Here is a 20,451-nt window from a genome sequence, read left to right as displayed (position 1 = left end):
GGATTTGGCCAATAAAACTTGTTTTGGCTGACGGGACATTCACAAAAATGATAGAGGTTGATGGTTAACAGGTGCTTGTGCAATTGGGTCTTCCCTCCTGTGCTCCTGGAACTCAGCAACTGCAACAATGTGTCTGAGTTCTGGTAGTCTGCAGGAGACTTGTGGCCATCACCTCAGCTGACAGTCCATATCAACAAGACTTGTGAGTGAGGCTATTCCAAACTAATCAGCCCACCCAACTTGCCCAGAAAAGAACTGACCAGGTGATCTACAGAAGCATGAGAAATAATAAATGCTGTTGTTTAAAGATTTTAAGTTTTGGGCTGATTTGTTACATGGTATAAGCTAATCGATACAACATATTTACTTCATGTATACCTTTTCGTTTCAGGAAAACAAACTAGGCTCAAAACCTAGTTATTTCCCAAACTTATCTGATCTTGGGCAAGTTAATTTACCTCTTTCAGCCTCAATTTTCCTCACCTTCAAATTGGGGATAATATTGGGTAACACTCCCTATCTCTTAAAGATCATGTGACAAAATAACTGAGATGAACTACATGAACTACATAATGTAGTTATGTGCTTAGCACCATGTCTGGCACACACTGCTCGATAAATCACTAAAGGATGACAATGATGCAAATGACAGGAAAGAAGTCAAAAGTGAGTAGAAGGCCTGGGTTAGTCCTGCAGTGGGATACAGTCTTCCCAAAGAAAGGCTACTGAGTGTATCATCCTATCAAACAAATATTCGCTAAGCGTTTAGCACGTGCCAGTCCCCTTCCCTGAAACTGTAATGTGAAAGCAGGAATAAGTCATAACATTGAGCTATCTGAACCAGAACCAAGCTTGCCTGCTTCACAAAGAATTGAACTAGGACATCAAAATATTTCTGAATGGAACTTGAGCAGATGTTTATTTTGGTTTGCAGCCCCCAGTCTGGTCTGGATACTTCAGAGCCAGAGTGAAGGGTAGGGGCTATCCAAAGTATCTCTTAACTCTCTCAACTTCCTATCTCTCCCCGTCTCCACCAAGAAGTAAGAACGCATTCTACCCCGAAACCAGAATCATTTCAACTCTAAATAGTGGATTTCCACTCTTGATCTCAACCCAAAAGATGAAAAACATTTTAAATTGCACCTGAGTATACAAGAAGCTGAAACAAAAGTTCCATAAGTGGAGACTAAAATGTGTAATACATTCTGAATTTTCTATTTTATTCTATTTAATTTTTTAATGCTGGTCACAATCCTCTAAATGGATTTTAAGACATATAAGGGCTTCCCTGGTGGCGCAGTGGTTGGGAGTCCGCCTGCCGATGCAGGGGACGCGGGTTCGTGCCCCGGTCCGGGAGGATCCCACATGCCGCGGAGCGGCTGGGTCCGTGAGCCATGGCCGCTGAGCCTGCGCGTCCGGAGCCTGTGCTCTGCAGCGGGAGAGGCCAAAACAGTGAGAGGCCCGCCTACAGCAAAAAAAAAAAAAAAAAAGACATATCAATGGGTCACAACCAGCCGTTTGAAAAAAATGCTCTGAAACATCACATGGGGAGGGGACTTAAAGGTCATCTAGTCCAATCCTTTTATTTTACAGGGGGTAAACTGAGACTCAGAGAGGTTAAATCACTTGCCCAAGGCCACAAAGCTAGTAAGTGGCAGTGCTTGGATTTCAACCAAGGTCTGTCTCAACTATTGAATTCTTACCATGTGTCAGCCACTATGCTGAGTTCTTGAAGAGCATTATTTCATTTAATACTCACTGTGATCCTTTGAAACAGATATTACCATTCCCACTTTACAGACAAGGAACAAAAAGTCTCAGGATGGGGAACATGACTTATTCAGGGTGTCACACAGTCAATAACAGACCCAGGACTTGTCTCCAGATTCAGCTGTCCATAAAGCCTATGGTCTCGACCACTAAGCCCACTGTGAAGAAACTGGTTATTATGAACGTGGGTTTGTGAGCTCTAAGCGCCTAAGCGTGCACATGGGCGGCAGTGATAACGTTGTGCTCCCTACTCTTCAGGGCCTTATCACTGCACCACCAGCTCCCAAAAAACGGTGGTGGTAAACGAAAAGAGAACAGACTTTAGCCTAAGGAGGACGAGGATTCGAAACCCAGCCCCACCATTTAGACGGAACACCAGCTTAATCTTTGCTTTTCAATTTCCCCATTTGTGAAGCTGGGACTGCAATAGCATCCGTCTCCAGGACTGAAAGAGTCAACCTTAATTTCCCGGTCCCTGGAAGCGCCTTAGCAAACATCCACCCTCTCCGAGCCCCGCCCTCTTCTCCCCACGCGCTTGCGCCGCACAGGGGCGCCTTTTACGACGCGGCGGTCGCGGCGCGCTTGGCGGCCGAAGCGAAGCGAGAGAGTCGCGGGCGGCGGCGGCAGGGCACGGGGACGCGCGGGCGGCGGCGTCGCCATGTCGCATGGCCACAGTCACGGCGGGGGCGGCTGCCGCTGCGCCGCCGAACGTGAGGAGCCTCCCGAGCAGCGCGGCCTGGCCTACGGCCTGTACCTGCGCATCGACCTGGAGCGGCTGCAGTGTCTCAACGAGAGCCGCGAGGGCAGCGGCCGCGGCGTCTTCAAGCCGTGGGAGGAGCGGACCGACCGCTCCAAGGTGGGCCTTCCGGGGCCTGGGCGGGCGGGCGGGCGGGGGGCACCCGTGCGGGGCCTCAGGCCACCCGTCTGCTCTGTCAGCCTCGTTTCTGAAGTTAAAAATAACCACGGCCCGATTGCCAAGCGCTTTCCCGTGCCCGTCTCCTGCCAGCCCTTTGAGAGGCGACCAGGGTCGAATCTCCCCATTTTGTAGGTAGAGGAGCTGAGGCCCAGAGACGGGAAGGGGCGCTTTGCTTTATACGGCCAACGTTCAGTTCCAGGGCTGCGGGAGGTAGTGAGGGAGGATGACCCATCAGGGCGTTTTCCCTACCGTTTGACCACTGGTCCCAGTGGCTGCCTGATCACTTATCACCTGATGAAGACCGAAGACCAGCCAAGGGAGATGAAGCACGTTATCCTATCTAGAGTATTTACCATTGTGCGGCGTAGAGCCATTTGAAAGCTGTGGACCGCATAGGCACAGATCTCTGCACACAATTTCAGGAGGCTAGTCGGTCCTGGAAGATAATAAGTGCTGGAAAACTGAGGGCGGTTGACTTATCTGCATTGCACTCCAGCTGTAAAGCAGGGTGGAAGATGCCTAAAATCGTAGGCACTCAGCAAATATTTGTTGCTTTCTCCTTTCTCCTCCCTCTCCCCTCCAGTTTGTTGAAAGTGATGCAGATGAAGAGCTTCTGTTTAATATTCCGTAAGTATTTCTTTGGTGTTTGCCTCAGGCTAAAGAGGCTGTACCCAGTTGCCTTATCAGGATTCATTCCATGGTTGTGTCAAGAGCACACCTCTGTTTCTGGAAATGGGGTAAATTACTGAGGTGGGTGTGAGTAACTTTCTTGGTGCAAAAAAGATGTATTTGTTAAAAGATAACTGAGAAGTCAAGGTAAATTTTTTAGAACCAAAGAATGCCAGAGGCAGACAGGATCTTAGAAATTATCTAGCACAAGTCTGACACATGAGTAAACTGAAGCCCAGTAAGGGGAAGGGCCTTGCCCAGGGTCACACAGCTCAGCAGAGATTGAACCCCAGGTTGACAACCCTCTTTTTTGCATTCTGGCAGATTTACAGGCAATGTCAAGCTCAAAGGTATCATTATAATGGGAGAAGATGATGACTCACACCCCTCTGAGATGAGACTGTAAGTGGCAAGGGTCTAGGCCCTCCAGAAGCTCCTATCCCTTTTTCTCTTGTCTCTGGTAGCACTTTATTCCAGAATAGTCTAATTTTTTCTTCTTACTGGGTTAAATATCCCCTTCCCTTCTTAAAAAAAAGTCTTATGTTTGTTCTGCATCGGAATACACTTATCTCTTCCTGAATTAACGGCATTTGTAGATTAAGTATCTTTAGGGCCAACAGCTTGTCTCTCTTCAAAGTATTTGCTGTGGCACCGTTCAGAGAGCACCCTATAAATGCCAACTGTTGATGACTTGGCAGTTTTCTTAATAACCCAGCTGCAGAGCTCAAATGACCTTTAAGGGGTCTACTCTCGGGCTTAGCTTCAACATCTTCCCTTGCTCTTTCAGACAATTACAGTCTTTCTGTGTGTTTTGTTGAGATGGAAGCGCTCCATCTGAGTTTACATGGCCTTTAGTTAGCAAAGTTCTATATACCTCTTGTAACATGGAATCTGTTGATATTAGAGCTAGTACTCCGTTTCTGACAAGTTGCCTTACTCCAGCGTAGCCTTTCCAGAAGGAGGGGACACTGCTTTCTGAGGGGTGGAGAAGCAAATATCAGAAGAACTTTATATAAAAAGTTCTTCTGAAAAATTGATCAATTTAAATGAGAGATTCAAGAAATGGACACTATTTTTGAATGTTAGAAACATGAATTTGAAAGCAAATCCACACATTTAATCATTGTAAGGAAACAGTATGTTTGAGTTGATGCTTTCTGGGACTCGTTTACTTGCGAGATGGATTGACTGGACAAGACTAGACATCCATGTTGCGTTGTAGTTAAGAGGGGGCTCTGGGGTAAATAACTCGGGTTCAAATTCTGGCTGTACCGCTTGCTAGCTGCATGACTTTGGGCGTTACTTCTCTATATTCCAATGTTTTCATATGTAAAATGGCAATAATAGTCTGAACCTCTTGAGATTGTGGAGAGAAATGAGCTATAACGTGTAAAGAGCTTAGAATAAATCTGGAACGTAGTATGTGCCCCATTTTGTTTGTTGGTTTGTTGGTTTGCGGTGGGTGGGGGGGTTTGGCTGCGCTGCGCAGCTTGTGGGATCTTAGTTCCCCGAACCAGGGATTGAACCTGGGCCCTCAACAGAGAAAGAGCAGAGTCCTAACCACTGGACCGCCAGGGAATTCCATAGTATGTGCCTGGTTTTGGAAAGGCAGGTGCAAATACTTATAGAGCCCTCAGTTCTAAGCACTTTGCACTTTATCAAATCTAAGATGTCATTGATTATAAAATGCACCATTATTTTATGCACCATTGATAAAGAAAAAAGCAGTATCTGTTCAACTATGACATGTCACTGATAGATTCAGAAAAGTTAACTTGAGACCTTAAATCAGTGAAATTTGAACACAAACTAGGTGTTAGATGATATTAAAGAATTATTGCTAATTGTTAAGTTGTTCATTGTAAAATGGTATCATAGTTTTTTTACGAAGTCCTTACTTTGTAGAGATATATACGGACATGTTTATGAATGAAATGATACGTTTGAGATTGCTTCAGAATATCAAGCACAAACAAAATGGGGGTGATAGGCAAAACTGGCATGATCTTGATTATTGAAGCTCAGTAATAAGTATATGTAGATTCATTATATTTTTCTCTTATGTATGTTTGAAATTTTCCATAGTAAAATTTTTTGACAAGTGTGTCTCTTAGAATTGATTCAGTTTACTATCCACATCAACTGTATGGGATATGTACTATCACTATCCCCATTTTACAGATGATGAACTAAGAGACAGATTAAATCATTTGCCCAAAATTACACAGCTGGTCAGTGACAGAACCAGGCTTTAAACCTAGGAAGTCTGGCTTCAGAGACACTGCTTTTAACCACAGTGCTACATTGCCTCTCATAATGCTGCTTATAAATGTTCACTATTATTATTATTATTCTGTACATCATTCTTAGAAACACTTTGAAGCAAACATTTGCTTTCCTATGTTACCTGCATTTTGCTGCAGCTAATATCTAGGCCCCTCCCATGTGGGTGTGTTCATAAGACACTCTAGAGTTTGGGGGTGTGTGTGGCTCAGTCCTTTAGAATTTGTGAGTTACAGAGGAGACTGCTGTTACCTAGATATGTCTTTGAAAATTTGTTTCTTCACTAGCAGTTTTACTTAACTTTCCAAAGCCCATTGTGAGTTTTGTGCTTTCTTTTGTGTTTTCTTCAAAAATGGAAATCCCCAAGTTGTATTTTTTTAAGACTTGTAAGATGACTCTATATATAGGGTAATTTTGAACACAGAAAAATGCTTGAGCGTTGGGTTACCTGATCTTGTCTCTTAACTGTGTTTAAGATGTTTCTGCCAAAGTATTTTTTCCCCATGAGTAAGCTGTTTTATTTAACATCCTCAGCTTGGTCTGAATGTGCTGAGTTGCTTATTTTCTCTATGCATTTGCTGCATGTGACCTAGTTTGAGCTATCGCTTTGTGTATTGCTTCTCATGCACTCTTAACCCACTCAAAGATGCCATTGGCTTATGTTGCAGTTCTCAGCTCTTGTTGGATTAAAGATATTTGTGTATAAATGCCAGTAAAATGCCATTTCCAAAATTTGATCTCCTGTTGATAGAACCGAGGACAGTTCAGGAGTCAGTAGGAAGTTCTGAGAACCTGAAAAATGTGATAATGCACATTTCTTGATTTTTCTCCCCTTTCCTTTCCCAGGTACAAGAACATTCCACAGATGAGCTTTGATGATACAGACAGGGAGCCAGATCAGACCTTTAGTCTGAACCGGGATCTTACAGGAGAACTAGAGTATGCTACAAAGTAAGCACTGGGCCTCTCTTCCACTCTTCGGCTTCTGAGAATGGCAGGCGCTCCCTCATTTGCAGTGAGCATCTGTGCATTAGCATTTAGTGGGCTTGCAGTTGTTTTTGGCCCATCTCCTGCTTCCTTAGCATCAGAAACAAGTTAAAACAGTGGAGAGGCCTGATCCTAGGCTTGGTCAAATTTTGGCAGAGGTTCAGTGCAAGCCACAGACTTGTTAACCTGGAAGCAATTGACAGATTTGAATGAGCTCCTAGTATGGTCTTAGGAAAGATGTTTTCAGAATTCCTCTTTGCATAGTGGGCTTACAGCAGCCGAGTTACATGTGACCACCTTACCTCTCTCATTTGCCTACTGAGCTTGCTTTCAGATCCCTGCGTGGTCGCACAGCATTTCTCATTCCTGTTCCTTGTGGGCAGGGGCAGTGTTGATTCATTTTTCTGTCCCTGTTGCCTTGGACAAGATCTGGCAGATGGTTCAGTAAATGTTCACTGTATTCATTGCTTGCCCAAAGGAGAAGAATGAGACGTAAGGCCCCAAGATTGTTCTCTGACATTTGCCTGGGTTTTACCATAAGATGGAGCTGGAATTGACTTTTTTGACATGGGTAGTGAGCTTCTCACTGAATTCTTAATTGTTGTCTTCTCTCTCCACTCCTTCATCCTCTAGAATTTCTCGTTTTTCAAATGTCTATCATCTCTCAATTCATATTTCAAAAAACTTTGGAGCCGATACCACAAAGGTCTTTTATATTGGCCTGAGAGGAGAATGGACTGAGGTAAGATGGGGTTGGAAGTATTATTGCCCCTCTAATATGTGTACATATGTTTGTATATCTGCATGCTGTGGTAGTAGGAGCTTGAAGGAAAGGAAAAAGAGCAAGTGAGACATTGATTGCTCCCAGTCTAATTTTTCTTGGTTTCATCACTGTAAACTGTCTCATTTGACAGGCTATAGGAATTTTAAGGGGGTTGAAATAATACAATTGATATCAATGCAGTTTTTCACCTTAAAATTCTTTCCTTCATTTAACATTGTTGGTAACCTTTCTTGTTCTGGGCACCAGAGATAGGGTGATAGACAAGGTTGACAAGGTCTTCTTCTCATGGTGCCTCCATTATAGTGGAGGAATGAATCTTCTAAGTGATGGGGTGAATCATTGATTCGGTCTCACCCAGGCTTCTCAGGATAAAAAGTATCAGAACGGAGAAGAGATTAGATGATGACTTCTAGAAATGAACCTGAATAAGGACCACTCCGTTGTGTGGTCTGGGCAATGGCCAGCTGACCCAGCCTCTCAATTTTCTTGCAGCTTCGCCGACATGAGGTGACCATCTGCAATTATGAAGCATCCGCCAACCCAGCTGACCACAGGGTCCATCAGGTTACCCCACAGACACACTTTATTTCCTAAGGGCTGGCCGAGGCTCCCACAGAGGTGTTGTGTCAGTGAAGATGTACGACATACTGTTGGGAAAGACAGAGAGATGGGGCTCCAGAGAGAGTTGGCTGCCACAGCCTCTGTCAAGCTTTGTCTTTGGGGCTTGCTGCAGAAACCTGACCTACGGAAGACACCACACCCCCGGGAAGGGTCGTGTGGGTGCCGAGGGACAATCGTGGTTCTCTGGGGCCCTGCAGAAGTTGGGTCTTGGGGTGGTCGGCACCTGGCAGTCATGGATAATGCCTGCCTTCCCAGTTAATGTGGCCATGGGATCCCAAGTGTCTTGTTGCTTTGTGGCAGGATTTTTGTGTGACTTGTTTTTTTTTTTTAAATGGAGACTCTTCCTGGGCTGCAGTAAACTTTGTGAAGCCTCAGCATTGTGTTCGTATTAACCATGAGGAGGGTCTCCGTCTAGAAACACTTGTCCCTGCTTGCTCCTTCTCCCTGCCATCTTTCAACGTTCTTGGCACGTTGCCCAGCTTGGAGTTGTCTGTCGTGCACTAGTGTCCCATGGTTATAGTTAGAAGAGCAAGAATCTCCTGATGATGCTTAATAGCTTGAGAAGAAGTTCTTTTTTCCTGCTAACCAGGTAAGCAGTCTGAGGAGAGCATGGGCATCGTTTCTGTGTTTGTGGGTATCCTGGTCGGGGTAAGATTGGGACTTAGATAAGATTCCTCTTGGGACATCCTTAATATTTATTAGCTTCTAACTAGTGTTGTAAGCCCAGTGGCAGAATTTGGAGATCTCAGTTCTTCTGTTCATGGCTTTTTATTCACTGTGACTAATAAGCTTCCTAATAAATCCTTGCCAGACTTAATGTTTGTATATTCTTTTGAGTTCTTGGTAGTACTCATGAAACCTTTACTGAGAACTGTATGAAACTTTGAAATCTGTTGTTGTTGTTTTGGACTAGGTAGATGATAAGTGCCACAATTAAATCGACACGAGATCAGTATCTCCAGGAAAGGTCAGGTTGAATTCTGTACAGTAGGCTAAAAACGCTCCTACACCCACCCACCCGCATTTTGTAAAGAAGAAGGCGAGGTTAAAAACCTTATATTCCATTTCTCAGGTAAGGAAGTAAGTTGTGAGGTGATGTTTCAAAAACAAGGGAGAACAGATTCTGGAGCTCATCAGAAGAAATGATGGCGAGGAAAGTGAAGTGAGCGGCACCTGTGGTCTGAAGGTGGACCCAAGAATTTGGACTTAAGTTTTGAAAGTCAGTACGGCAACTGGACAGAATTTAAGTATCCTAAAAGAGGGGATTTGAAGTGGTCAGTATTCTCTCCTTTGCAGAAAATAGAAGCACTTGATAACGGAAATTAGTGTTGAATTTAATCCTCTTGAGAGAATGCCTCTGAGGGATTGGCCCACACCGTTGCTAGCCTGTTTCTCCAGCTTATCCTGGGGAAAGCCTGCCACCACCAAGCCTTGCCCGAGCCTCAGAATTTCTAAAAATGCAGCCTGAAATCAACCAGAATGCAAATACAATTCTCGAAGCACTAAGGGTCCTACTCACTCCTCTGCCACAGCCTCTTTATTTCAGTTGGGTCATTTGGAGATAAAGAAGGGCTATGTTTTAATTTGGAGTAGGGGGAAAATAAAGTTAGAAGTGTTAGAACAGACTAACCATTAATCCCACTAGCACTAATCACAGGTAGCCTCTGAGACAAGGCCTCTGAACTTGAGCTTCACTCTGAAAAATTTGCTCAAAGTGCCACAGTGTCTTAGGTGATTGGGGTGCAGGAGGAATTGTTTATTCTTCCACAAGCAGACCCAGCAGGGATTCTGGGAGTGGGAGCAACTGTGTTGTCCTCATCCATTCACCCCCTTTCCAACCCTGGATCCTTGGCCTGCTGTGGTCCTCTGGACCCAAAGTTTTCCTGCTCTGTGACCTGCTGAGCACTTAAGACCAAACTGCCTCTTAACCTGGGAAAAAAGTGCTTTGTTGAGCTTCCAGATACACTGTTTTCTTTCAGTTAAAAAAGAAACTAGTGTACATTAAGCTGGGCAAATGAGTCCTAAGCTGCTGAGGGATGACTCATTTCCTGTGTGCAGATGCCCACAGGCTCTGTCAGGGACATGGTCCTGCAACCCAGTTTGCCTCCCCTTAACACCCTTTAAGTGGACCCTGAGCCCCATTCCACTTTACCGATGCCGCAAGGAGCAAAGGGTGATTCGGTGACCAAATGGAAACCCTCTTTGTTAATTGGAGCTCGCTGATGGTGGTATTTTGTGCACTGTCTGTGTGGTATTGCTTTCTGAGGGCAGAGCTAAGACAACATTTCCGATTCCTGACCAGTTGTCTCGGACACTGCTGATGCCAGTGTTCTTTTCTCCCAGGGTCCTTTTTAGAGTCGTGTCCTCACGCTGTGATTTTACACTGTATAGAGCATTTCTACACGGCCTCATTTGAGCCTAACAGCAAAGCTGTGAAGTAAGCTGGGTGGTTATCGTCACCGTTTTACAGCTCAGGAAGCAGGTGCAGAGGCAGCATTACAGTGTAATCCTGAGGTAGCTGTTTACTTCCCTCCCCTGAGCCTCGGTTTCCTCATCTTCAAAATAAGATTGGAAGACTAGATGGTCTCAAAGTGTCTTTTCAGCTGAGTGTATGACTTTATCCATGACCCTGGAACAGGTCGTGAGGGCCAGTGGTGGATACCCAAGACCATAATGGATGGGAAGGTGGGAAACTCTGCTAGTGTGAGGAATGCCTCTCCTTCAGGACAGGTTTCCTCCAGGAGGCGCACGGGTGGTGGTAGCAAGTGGGAGCCCCGGAGGCACTGTCTAGATTCGGCCGGCCGGCCAGAGACTCCGTGGCTTGGTTATGGGGAGGGGCCCCACCGTACCCAGTTATGGGGAGGGGCCCCACCGTACCCAACATGGCAGCTCCTATCTGAAGAAACCCCGACGCCCACTTCCGGGTTCCGTACCGCTGGCCAGGCTACTTCCGGCAGCGCGATGGCTGGGTTCCCGGGACTCGAACGGAAGTTCCGGCGGGGGCGGCAGAGGGGGAAGAGTGTGTGTCTGTGCGGGAGAGAGAGGAGAATCGCCCGAGAGGTCTCGAAACCCCCAGGAGTGGAGGTACCGTGGTCCGGGGCCAGCAGGCCCGGGGAGGGCACTGGCGGGGCATCGGCCCACCGCGAGGGTCCTGGCGAGTGGGGAGCGGCAACCGCAGTTATGAGGGATGGGGGTGGGGAGTGAGGTGCGAAGAGGCGCTGGCCGGTCTGGGGGACTTTGGGGGCAGAGAGGGGGAGGAAGGTGGGGTCCCGGTGTGATGAGGGACTTCAGGGTCGGAAGTGGAGGATCCCATTGTGGGGCGGGGGCTCTCTAGGGTCAAAGGTGGAACGCCCCTTTGTGGGCAGAAGCGGGTCCGGGATCAGGATAGAAATTGTCACTGTAGGGAGGGCGACCCTCGGTCAGAACAGAAGTTCCCATTGTGGGGAGTGGGAGACCATGGGTCAGGGTGGAAGTTTTTACTGTGGCGAGGAAGACCCCAGGTCAGGGGGGAAGGCACCACTCTGAGAGGAGGGGCCTGGGGTGAGGGCTGGAAGTCGCTCAGTGGGGAAGGAAGGGAATCTCAGCTTAGGACAAAAGGTGCATTCCTGTGTGGGAAGAGGAACCCCAGGGTCAGAGGTGAGGGATCCAACTGTGCGGAGGGGCGCTCGGGGGAGAGGGGAGGGGGAAGTCAGTTGGTGGGGTGGGAGGGGTGGGCGCTGCTAGGAAGGGTCGGCACTTAGGGGCAGGTAGCAGAAGCTGCCGGGGAGTTTGGAGGATGCTAAGGACGGGAGGAGCCAGCCAGCTTGGCATTCTTTTGTGTGTTTGGGAGTCCCAGAGCGTGGCCGAGCTGGGGGACCGATTTGGGCAACAGCAGGTGGCCTCATACAGGGGGGCGGGGGGCACTGTTTAGGAGGCGACTGGTGGGTCGGAGTTGGTGTGCCTTCTGGGAACATGGGCAGCCCCCAGGGGCTCTGAGAAGGACTGAGCCAGAAGGCTGATGGGGGCTGGATGGGAGGGAAGTTGGAGAAAATGTGTGTGGGGTTGAGGGTAGGGGCTGGAAGCATATATCCCGGCAGTTTTCCTTCCCTTCATTTCCCAGTAGGGCCGGGAGGTGGGGAGGAGGGGACGCAAGGGCTCTAGAGAAGGGGGATGACTGGAGAGCAGGGAGAGGAGGCAGTTACCTGCCAACGGGTGTTAGGTGGGGAGAAGGCAGCAGGGGATGCCCTGGCTCCCCTGCCCCACGGCCCCAAAGCCCTGCCTCTGCCCACCTCCAGCAACCTCAGGCTGTGTGGGGGGCCAGAAGCAGGGCCACTAGGGTGGCTGCCCCTGCTTTTCAGCCCTGGAGTGAAGGCAAACTTCCTGCCTGCTTGCTCAGGCCCAGAACTTCTTGCCTGGCTTTTCTTCGTGCCCAGGATAGAAGCTGGGGTGCGGTGGAGGGGCTGATGGCCCGGGTAGGCCCTGGGTTTGAGGCTCTGCTCCTGTGTCAGGATTCTCTCCCCTTCCTGGCCTTGCTCTTGACCACTGCCCCGAATGTGCACAGGCCCCAGGCGTGGAGCCCTGCAGTGTATGTGTGGTAACACCATGTCTGTGCCCCTGCTCACCGATGCTGCCACTGTGTCTGGAGCTGAGCGGGAAACAGCTGCGGTAAGGGTCTTCTGCTACCCACGCAGCCCCCAGGGGGCCGGCTGGGGACCTGGCTGGAGGGGGCGTGGGGAAAATAGAGGTGGCAGTGAGGAGAGGGCGAGCAGCCTGCAGCCGGGAGGCAAGGGCTTAATCGCTTGTCTGGCTGCCACCTCAGTTCCCCTCCAGGTCCTTGGGGGTGAGGGAGGGGTGGCCAGAAGTTGGAGGACAGAGTGAGAGTGATAGCAGGACAGTGACTGCCCTCTTCCCCATCTCTGATCCTTTTCCAGGTTATTTTTTTACATGGCCTTGGAGACACAGGGTGAGTGAGCTGGGGAGGGGGTGTTCCTGGGGAAGTGGGGGAGGGCCCAGGGGGCAGGACTGGAGAGGCCTGCGCCCTCCCTTCCTCCCTCTCCACATCGGTGCCTTTTCTCTCTTCCCTTCTACAGGCACAGCTGGGCTGACGCCCTCTCTACTATCCGGCTCCCTCACGTCAAGTACATCTGTCCCCATGCGTGAGTGTCGCCCCAGCAAGGGAGGGGCTGAGGATGGGGGGTGGTCCTGTGGTCCCAGGCCTGTTCTCTCCTGCCGGCTGCATCCTGGCGCCTGGGGCCCAGAGCAGTCACAAGTGCCATTTTCAGCCTTCATCATTCCTGTGAAACCCTCAGGGATAGGGTCCAGCCCCAGCCCCAAGGCCTCCTAGACCTGAGACTCCTAGAACCAGGACCCCCGTACCCCTTCCCCAAGTACTCACCGACTGAGCTGGAACCCCATCACACTGAGTGCTGGGCTGTGCTTCTCCATGGCTACTGCGGATGCCCCAACCACAGCCTCCAGCCCCACGTGGCAAGTTGCCTGGCAACACCTTAAACACAGGCCCTTCCTGCTGGGAGGTTCCCCAGGGGTTGCCCTGCCCCCACCTGGGCTCTCTGCTGTGGCTTCTTCATCCCTCCTGAGCATGACGGCCCTTCTTGCTGTCCCTCCCCAGGCCTCGGATCCCTGTGACACTCAACATGAAGATGGTGATGCCCTCCTGGTGAGTGTGCGGAGGGGGAATAGGAGCTTGAGGGAGCTGCCTGGGGCCAGCCCAGGTCTCCCAGTAGCCGCCAACGCCTCTGCTCCTCCAGGTTTGACCTGATGGGGCTGAGTCCAGATGCCCCAGAGGACGAGGCTGGCATTAAGAAGGCAGCAGAGAACAGTAAGGCCCCAGACCCTCCTCGGCATCCTCCCTCTCCCCCTCTGCCCGCCCAGGAAAGTGCCTGGCAGTACCTCTGTTTGGCTCCTTTCCTTGGGTCCCTGTGGCAGCTTTCCCTCCCCCCAGTCATGCCCCCTCCCCCCAGTCAAGGCCTTGATTGAGCATGAGATGAAGAATGGGATCCCTGCCAATCGGATCGTCCTGGGAGGCTTTTCACAGGTGAGGGGAGAGAGAGGGGGGCTGGGTGGTGGGAGCTGAGCTGTGCCCTCATGAGCCCTCATTCTCTCCTTCCTCCAGGGTGGAGCCCTGTCCCTCTACACAGCCCTCACCTGCCCCCACCCTCTGGCTGGCATTGTGGCCTTGAGCTGTTGGCTGCCTCTGCACCGGGCCTTCCCCCAGGTGAGTGTCTCCACGACCCCGCTCCTGCCCTCTGTCTCCTTGAGGCTGGGGGATTGTGCCCAAGCACTGGCTTTGCTCTCTGGCCCACAGGCAGCCAACGGCAGTGCCAAGGACCTGACCATCCTTCAGTGTCACGGGGAGCTGGACCCCATGGTTCCCGTACGGTTTGGGGCCCTGACAGCCGAGAAGCTCCGGTCTGTTGTCACACCCGCCAGGGTCCAGTTCAAGACTTACCCCGGGGTCATGCACAGCTCCTGTCCTCAGGTCAGTGCTGAGGGGCTGCTTCCCACTCCCGCCCTTCTCCTTCCTCCCTCCAGCCAGGAGCCTCTCACAATACCCAACCCCCCACCCCCAGGAGATGGCAGCTGTGAAGGAGTTTCTTGAGAAGCTGCTGCCTCCTGTCTAACTACAGTCGCTGGCCCCCAGCGCGGTCCCCCAGCTCATGGGGGACTTGGCACGCGCGGCACCATCTTGGATCTGAGCCGGTCGAGCCCCTTTCTCACCCTCCTGGACCCTTCCTTTTCCCACAGGCCTCTGGGGCAGGCAGGCCAAGGCCTGGCCGGGCCTCCCTTCCTGGCTTCAGCCACCTGGCTGTCTGCCGCAGGGGGTGGGCTACTTTCTTATCCCATTTCCCTGGAGGTGGGGGGGGGCCCCCGGCAGCAGTATTGGAGGGGCTGTAGGCAGCGGGAGAAAGGGGCCCAGCCGCTGACCCACTCACTCAGGACCTCACTCACTAGCCCCACTTTGGGCCCCTCCTGTGACCTCAGGGTTTGGCCCCTGGGGCCCTCCCAGGCCCCACCTCCCACCCTCTCCCGCCAGCTGATTCTGCCCAGATAATCGTGTCTCTCCTGCCTCCACTCCAGCTGCTTCTCAATCAATCATGAATGTGTCCGTGGCCCGGGCCCCCTTGCTGCTGTGGGCTCCCTGCCCCTGCGCAGGAGTGTGGGTGACGGGGCAGAGTCCTTCGAGGGGGCCTCCCCTCAGCCGTTCTGACTTGGGGGCTGGGCCCTGCCTCCCCATTACCCTTCGCCCCGGCGGGCCTGGAGCCCGCAGGGCTGGACTGAGGCTCAAGGTCTCCCCCAGCTGCCTCACCCCACGGTGTCCCCACTCTAGGGCCGGGGGGAGGTGGGGAGGAGTCGTGTCTCGTCTTCTGTCTCCATGTAGTTTTAGGTGTTTTTCTTGTTGTGTCTGGATTCCGATAAAATTAAAGAAATTGCTTCAACTCTTAGGCCTGGATGATTCTATCCAAGGGGTAGAGGAGTGTGATCATGTGCAAGAATCTGCTCCAGTGTAAGAAAACTTTATTTTAAATACTTTGGGACGCTCCTTAGTAGCAGTATAAATTAGTGCCTGGGAGGAGGGCGTTCTACGTGTCTCAGGGCCCTGCTTTGCCCCACTTGCTCTTGGTGGTCCTCCTGGGTTCCTGGACCCTGTGGAATAGAGACACCTGATACCTGGTCAGTGGTGCCCTTGGCCTCATGCCTGGTGGGCTGAGTGGGCACAGTTGTTTGTTGGGGTCTGAGGTAGGGGAGGCTCTGAGGCCCCTGGGTTCCTGCCAGAGGCTGGAGAGCAGGCAGTTGTTTCTCTTCCTTTTCTGGTCCCTGGTAGGTGAGGGTCTCAGGCCCGCGCGCCAAAGCCTGAAGGGTTCTGCTTCTGCCAGCGCCATAGATCTTCGCCTGTGATGGGGCGAGGTCTGTGCTCAGGGTCCACGCTGGAGTGCAGGGCCCGCACCACCTCGGACAGCCCGGAGCGGACAGGCCCAGACCCCCGGCGGCCCTTTTCCTAGCCCCTGACTCTCCCCCAGGGGCCAGGCCAGCACCCAGGGTCAGGGGTTGGGCTAGCACTCACACATCCTGTCCAGCCCTAAGGCTGCGGACCAGCCCAGCTCCTTGAGGGCCAGGCTGGGGTTGGCATAACACGCAGCCACATCACCTTCCCGCCGGGCCACCACCTTGTACGGGATCTGCAAGAGAGGGGGCGGTTGTAGCTTAGCTGAGCTGGCCCTGGCCTTACCCGCCAACTTGCTGACCAGGCCCTCAAGAAGTGGAGGTCCAGAGCAGGGTCTCGCTCTCAGGCGTCAAGTCCTAAGGCAGGCTTGAGGAGACAGGCGGTGCTGGGATGCCTCGTTACGTAGGTTAGTGGGAGGGGCTGGGGGTGGGTCAGGGTGGGCTGCCAGCCTACCTTCTTCCCCGAGGCCTTCTCCATGGCCACGACCATCTGTAACACCGAATAGCCCGTGCCCGTGCCCAGGTTGTAGATCTGCCCGGAGAGGAGAACAGGGACTGTGCTGGGGGCTGGACTTACTACCCCTCTGGGCCCCATTGGCCCGGGCCTCCGTCTCCTTCCCCTCCCTCCCTCCTCTTCCTACCCGGCAGCCACACTGTTCCTTCAGCTTCCTCAAGGCCGCGATGTGGCCCTTGGCCAGATCCACGACATGGATGTAATCCCGGACGCCTGCAGAGGAGGAGGTGGTGGGGTGCTGGGTGCAGTACAGTTTCTGTCCCACCTCAGTCTCCCTCCCGGCTCCCACTCCTGGCTCCTCCTGGTCCTGGGCTCACCTGTGCCGTCCTCTGTGTCATAGTCGTTGCCAAAGACATTCAGTGCCTCCCGTCGACCAATCGCCACCTGGGGCGGAGGTCAGGTTAGCTTTTCCCAGGACCTTGGCACCAGCTGTAGCCCTCAAGCCTAGGGCCACCCCCTTCCTTTCCCTTCTCCCTTACCTGGGAGACATAGGGCATGAGATTATTGGGGATGCCCTGGGGATCCTCGCCGATGCAGCCCGAGGCGTGGGCGCCTATGGGGTTGAAATATCGCAGCAGCACTGCATTCCAGGCCTGTGGGACGCAGGTCAGACGATGGGGGTTGGGGTGCAGGCTGCGTGTCCCAGCTGAATCCAGAGCCCACCCTGCCGGTTCTCTATCCCTAGAAAGGAGCAGGGTATCGGGCCCTCCCTGCAAGTGCTGTGACCTCGTGCAAGTCACTGCTGCTTCCTGAACCCCAGCCTCCTCCTTGGTGGAGGCTGATCAGGATCCCATCCTCAGGCTCGCGGGGCTGGGCTGTGAGGGGTCCGTGAGCGGAGCCACGGCTGAGTCAGAGGGGGCCCTCACCTTGTCTGCCTGGCACAGGTCCCGGATCATTTCCTCGATGAAGAACTTGGACTTGCCATAGGGGTTGGTACAGCCACCTGTGGGGTGAGCCTCATCCAGGGGCAGGTACTGGGGGTTCCCATACACAGTGGCCGAGCTGCTGAACACCAGGTTCTTCACCCCGTGGGCCCTCATGATCTGCCCGTGGAGGGGAGGCGTCAGTGGCCTCTGCCTCACACGTTATTCCCGCCCCCTTACCCCTCCCAGGTGGGTGGGGCTGAGCTATGGGCTCCCCTGTACAGAAGGGGAGACTGAGGCTGAGAGGCAAAGGCCTGTCGAAGATGACACAGCTTGGGCTCTGCCACTGTGTCTGGCACTGTGTACCCGGCCAGGGGCCTCGCAGTGTCTGTGTCCTCGCCTCACGCCTCACCTCCAGAAGCTGGATGGTTCCTGTCAGGTTCACTCTGTAATAATCCAGAGGCTTCTGCACCGACTCGCCCACAGCCTTGAGCCCAGCAAAGTGGATGACCGCCGTGAAGCTGTGCTGCGGGGTTGCAAAGCTGGGGTCAGAGGTTGCTTACAGGCCTGGCCCTTGGCTATGCCCCCTGCCTGTCTGCCTGCCAAGCACCCACCTTCTTAAAAAGACGCTGTAGGGCTGCCTGGTCCAAGATGTCCATCTCCTCAAACTCCACAGAGTGGCCTGTCAGCTCCTGAACCCGCCGCAAGCTCTCAGGCATGGAGCCCCCTCCTGGTTGGGCACATGGAGGCCATCAAAGTCAGAGGAGATGGGGTGCTGGGTTCCCAAGGGACTGGCCAGACACACATCTCTTGGAGGCGGGGGTAGAACGCAGGGTTTCCCTTCCATCCCCCTGGGAGCTCCCGCCCCCCTCCGCCTCCTCACCACGAATGGCGTTATGGAAGTTGTCGATGACCACGGGCGAATACCCCGCCTCCAGCAGCTCCAGCACGGTGTGGCTGCCGATGTAGCCAGCCCCACCCGTCACCAGCACCTTCTCTGCCATCGCGCTTGGCCCAGGACAGAGACTCAGAGGTGGCTGAGGCTGCCTGCTCAGGGCCTCCTTCGGTCTGGATTCTGGCGTCAGAGGGAGGCAGTGGTGCGTCCTAGTTAATAGGATGGGTCTGGAGTCAGCCCTGGTCCAAGACTGGATACCATCACTTTCTGGCCTTAGGCCTTGGAGACCACTTCTCTCTTGGCCTTAGCTTCCCTCTCTATTAACATGGAGTTCATAACTGTACAACTATCACGTGGTAGTGTGAGGGTCAGATGAGGTGATTTTAAAGGCCTGCCACATGGTACAGGTGGGGAGACTGATGCACAAGCGCCATAACTGACCGGGGGTTGGGAAGATGGAACCCTAGGCTCCACACTGCCTTCCCCCAGGTGTCTGGGGACTGGACAGTTCTGGACAGAAGGAAACAAGGCAGCAGCACTGGCACTCCAAGAGCCCAGGAAGGGGTTCTGTCTGCTCAGACCCAGACCTTCCCAGTCCCTCTGCCATCACTAGGTATAAACTGGCTCCTTGGTTCAGTGACTAATACCTCCTGGGGTAAGCAGCCCCCTGACTCCCTTCCACAAAGGTCAACTGGGAGGAGGCAGGAAATATAGCAGATGGCCTCAGGGTGGGGTCTTTTGCCAGGCAGGCTGAGCCCAGCTCTGGGGTTACAGCACTGCACTCCTGGAGTGGGCCCCACCCCAGATCAGCCAGGCTGGTTCCGCCTGTGCGGATGCCACTCCCGGCTTGGAGCTAAGGATCCCGCCTAATTCTAGGTGGCACTGAACAGGGTACTGTAGACGTGGCCTCGGCCCCAGGCTCCACTGCCAGGTGTGCACCACCGTCCTGAACAAACTCTACGGGCAGAGACGGTGGAGCGGAGGAGGGGGGCGGGGGAGGAAACCCAGACACTGAGGTCTTTCATTCCGGGCGGCCTGGCCCGCAGCCGCCTTCCTCCGAGCTGCGTCAATCCTCTTCTGGGCTCATCCAACTCCGACCCACTTGACTGAACGCCCGCTGCGTGCCAGGCTCTGTACTGGGCACTTTTGCATTATTTTCCTGAATTCCCCCAACATCCTGATGAGGCAGGTGTTATTACTGGCACTTTACAAAAAAAGGATACTAAGGTCAGAGAGGTGAAGTAATTGCCTTAAGTCACAAAGCGAGCACTGGCCGGGCTAGAATCTGGATCTCCAGGCTCAAAGCCCCGCCCCTCTCCCCAAGCAGTTCACCCCCCGCCCCCACTGTTTCCCGCTGGACTCCGCTCCTGACGCTGAAGCCGCCCCCGCCCCCGTCCCACCGAGCTCCACGCACTGTGCGGGCCCCCGGAAAGTGGTGGCGGAGGAGCCATGGGAGGCAGGAAGGCTGGTGAGGCCGGCCTCCCTCCAACTCGCAGAGTGGCCTTGGTCAGCTGTCGCCTCCTCAGTTTTCCCAGTCCGTAAAATGGAGGAGAGGAGGCACAGGGCCGTGAGCTATCAGGTGTACTTGAGCCTCAGGCTGGGATTCGCAGGGGGTGGCTCGGAGGGGGCCGAACTAGGAGTGCCTCGGCCGGGAATGAATGAACCCTGGCCACCCCAGCCAAGGCAGCGGGAGCTGCGAGCAGCGAGGGTGGGTCCGCCCTGGCGGAACTCTGCCCAGAACGCAGCCCAGACCCCCGAGGCTCTCCCTTGCGCCCGGCGGACCACCGGCCCCTCGCAAACCCGCCCAGGCCCCCCATTCGCCTCCCGAACCTGCTCCGCACCACGCACCCAGCGCTGTCTCGAACGGCGCCGCCTCCCGAGTTCCGCGCCCAGTCCCTTTAAGAACCGACGGCCCGCCCTGGCCCCGCCTCCTCCACGCCCCCAAGAGACGTGTCAGCGGAGAGACTGCAGTACGGGGCGCCAGGAGGACCAAGGCAGTTGCGTATTCAGGACGCCTGCGCGGCACGTCCCGCAGAGGGAGGTACCGACCCTTGCCTGGGCGGTGGGCGGAGGAAGGCGTGGCACGGCCCGGAGCCGCGCCCGCGAGCCCAGGTGCCGGCGCTTTTCCCGACTACGGGAAACAGGCGCCGCACCCCGGGAGATGGGGCTTCTCAGGAGCGCCCGGCAGCCGTCCCGCGGCGGAAGCCA

General features: G+C 53.3%; 3 protein-coding genes across 5 annotated transcripts; 2 read left to right on the top strand and 1 right to left on the bottom strand.

Moving 5' to 3' along the window:
* Nucleotides 1-2,334: 2,334 nt before the first annotated feature.
* Nucleotides 2,335-8,847, top strand: PITHD1 (PITH domain containing 1). Its single transcript, XM_024125755.1, has 6 exons — nucleotides 2,335-2,626; nucleotides 3,270-3,313; nucleotides 3,680-3,757; nucleotides 6,485-6,589; nucleotides 7,259-7,367; nucleotides 7,902-8,847. Exons 1-6 carry the CDS (start codon nucleotides 2,429-2,431, stop codon nucleotides 8,001-8,003), a joined length of 636 nt encoding a protein of 211 aa, XP_023981523.1. The 5' UTR covers nucleotides 2,335-2,428; the 3' UTR covers nucleotides 8,004-8,847.
* Nucleotides 8,848-10,821: 1,974 nt separating this feature from the next.
* On the top strand, nucleotides 10,822-15,470 carry LYPLA2 (lysophospholipase 2). 2 transcript variants are annotated; one of them, XM_007121091.4, is made up of 10 exons: nucleotides 10,967-11,114; nucleotides 12,571-12,674; nucleotides 12,941-12,972; nucleotides 13,100-13,165; nucleotides 13,639-13,686; nucleotides 13,778-13,848; nucleotides 13,991-14,064; nucleotides 14,143-14,244; nucleotides 14,335-14,508; nucleotides 14,600-15,470. In XM_007121091.4, exons 2-10 carry the CDS (start codon nucleotides 12,597-12,599, stop codon nucleotides 14,648-14,650), a joined length of 696 nt encoding a protein of 231 aa, XP_007121153.1. In that variant the 5' UTR covers nucleotides 10,967-11,114; nucleotides 12,571-12,596; the 3' UTR covers nucleotides 14,651-15,470. The 2 variants fall into 2 exon arrangements, with proteins under 2 accessions (XP_054939636.1, XP_007121153.1); XM_055083661.1 differs by lacking the exon at nucleotides 12,941-12,972 and having other exon boundaries at nucleotides 10,822-11,114; nucleotides 14,600-15,455.
* A 56-nt stretch (nucleotides 15,471-15,526) lies between these two features.
* On the bottom strand, nucleotides 15,527-20,143 carry GALE (UDP-galactose-4-epimerase). Of its 2 annotated transcripts, none has more exons than XM_024125203.1 (11): nucleotides 20,074-20,123; nucleotides 18,232-18,452; nucleotides 17,963-18,078; nucleotides 17,761-17,874; nucleotides 17,352-17,528; nucleotides 16,965-17,078; nucleotides 16,803-16,869; nucleotides 16,613-16,698; nucleotides 16,426-16,503; nucleotides 16,093-16,207; nucleotides 15,527-15,920 (listed from the first exon to the last, which is right to left on the bottom strand). In XM_024125203.1, the coding sequence occupies exons 2-11, from the start codon at nucleotides 18,350-18,352 to the stop codon at nucleotides 15,862-15,864; spliced, it is 1,047 nt and encodes a 348-aa protein (XP_023980971.1). In that variant the 5' UTR covers nucleotides 18,353-18,452; nucleotides 20,074-20,123; the 3' UTR covers nucleotides 15,527-15,861. The 2 variants fall into 2 exon arrangements, with proteins under 2 accessions (XP_023980971.1, XP_007121154.1); XM_007121092.3 differs by having other exon boundaries at nucleotides 15,647-15,920; nucleotides 20,092-20,143.
* Nucleotides 20,144-20,451: the final 308 nt, after the last annotated feature.

This window comes from Physeter macrocephalus, chromosome 3 (genome assembly GCF_002837175.3).
Source record: "Physeter macrocephalus isolate SW-GA chromosome 3, ASM283717v5, whole genome shotgun sequence".
NCBI lineage: Eukaryota > Metazoa > Chordata > Mammalia > Artiodactyla > Physeteridae > Physeter > Physeter macrocephalus.
Note: the sequence above shows the minus strand (reverse complement) of the source record. Positions and strands in the feature narration are given on the sequence as shown.

Bases quoted from the DNA above. Each gene is read 5' to 3' on its own strand.
- PITHD1 (XM_024125755.1), top strand. From the start codon at position 2,429: ATGTCGCATGGCCACAGTCACGGCGGGGGCGGCTGCCGCTGCGCCGCC. The intron at 3,314-3,679 runs GTAAGTATTTCT...GCATTCTGGCAG, and splicing joins GAGCTTCTGTTTAATATTCC to ATTTACAGGCAATGTCAAGC. The intron at 3,758-6,484 runs GTAAGTGGCAAG...TTCCTTTCCCAG, and splicing joins CACCCCTCTGAGATGAGACT to GTACAAGAACATTCCACAGA.
- LYPLA2 (XM_055083661.1), top strand. From the start codon at position 10,992: ATGGCTGGGTTCCCGGGACTCGAACGGAAGTTCCGGCGGGGGCGGCAG. The intron at 11,115-12,570 runs GTACCGTGGTCC...GAATGTGCACAG, and splicing joins CGAAACCCCCAGGAGTGGAG to GCCCCAGGCGTGGAGCCCTG. The intron at 13,687-13,777 runs GTGAGTGTGCGG...CTGCTCCTCCAG, and splicing joins AAGATGGTGATGCCCTCCTG to GTTTGACCTGATGGGGCTGA.
- GALE (XM_007121092.3), bottom strand. From the start codon at position 18,352: ATGGCAGAGAAGGTGCTGGTGACGGGTGGGGCTGGCTACATCGGCAGC. The intron at 18,079-18,231 runs GTGAGGAGGCGG...GTGCCCAACCAG, and splicing joins CTTCCATAACGCCATTCGTG to GAGGGGGCTCCATGCCTGAG. The intron at 16,504-16,612 runs GTAGGAAGAGGA...CTCTCCGGGCAG, and splicing joins AGGAACAGTGTGGCTGCCGG to ATCTACAACCTGGGCACGGG.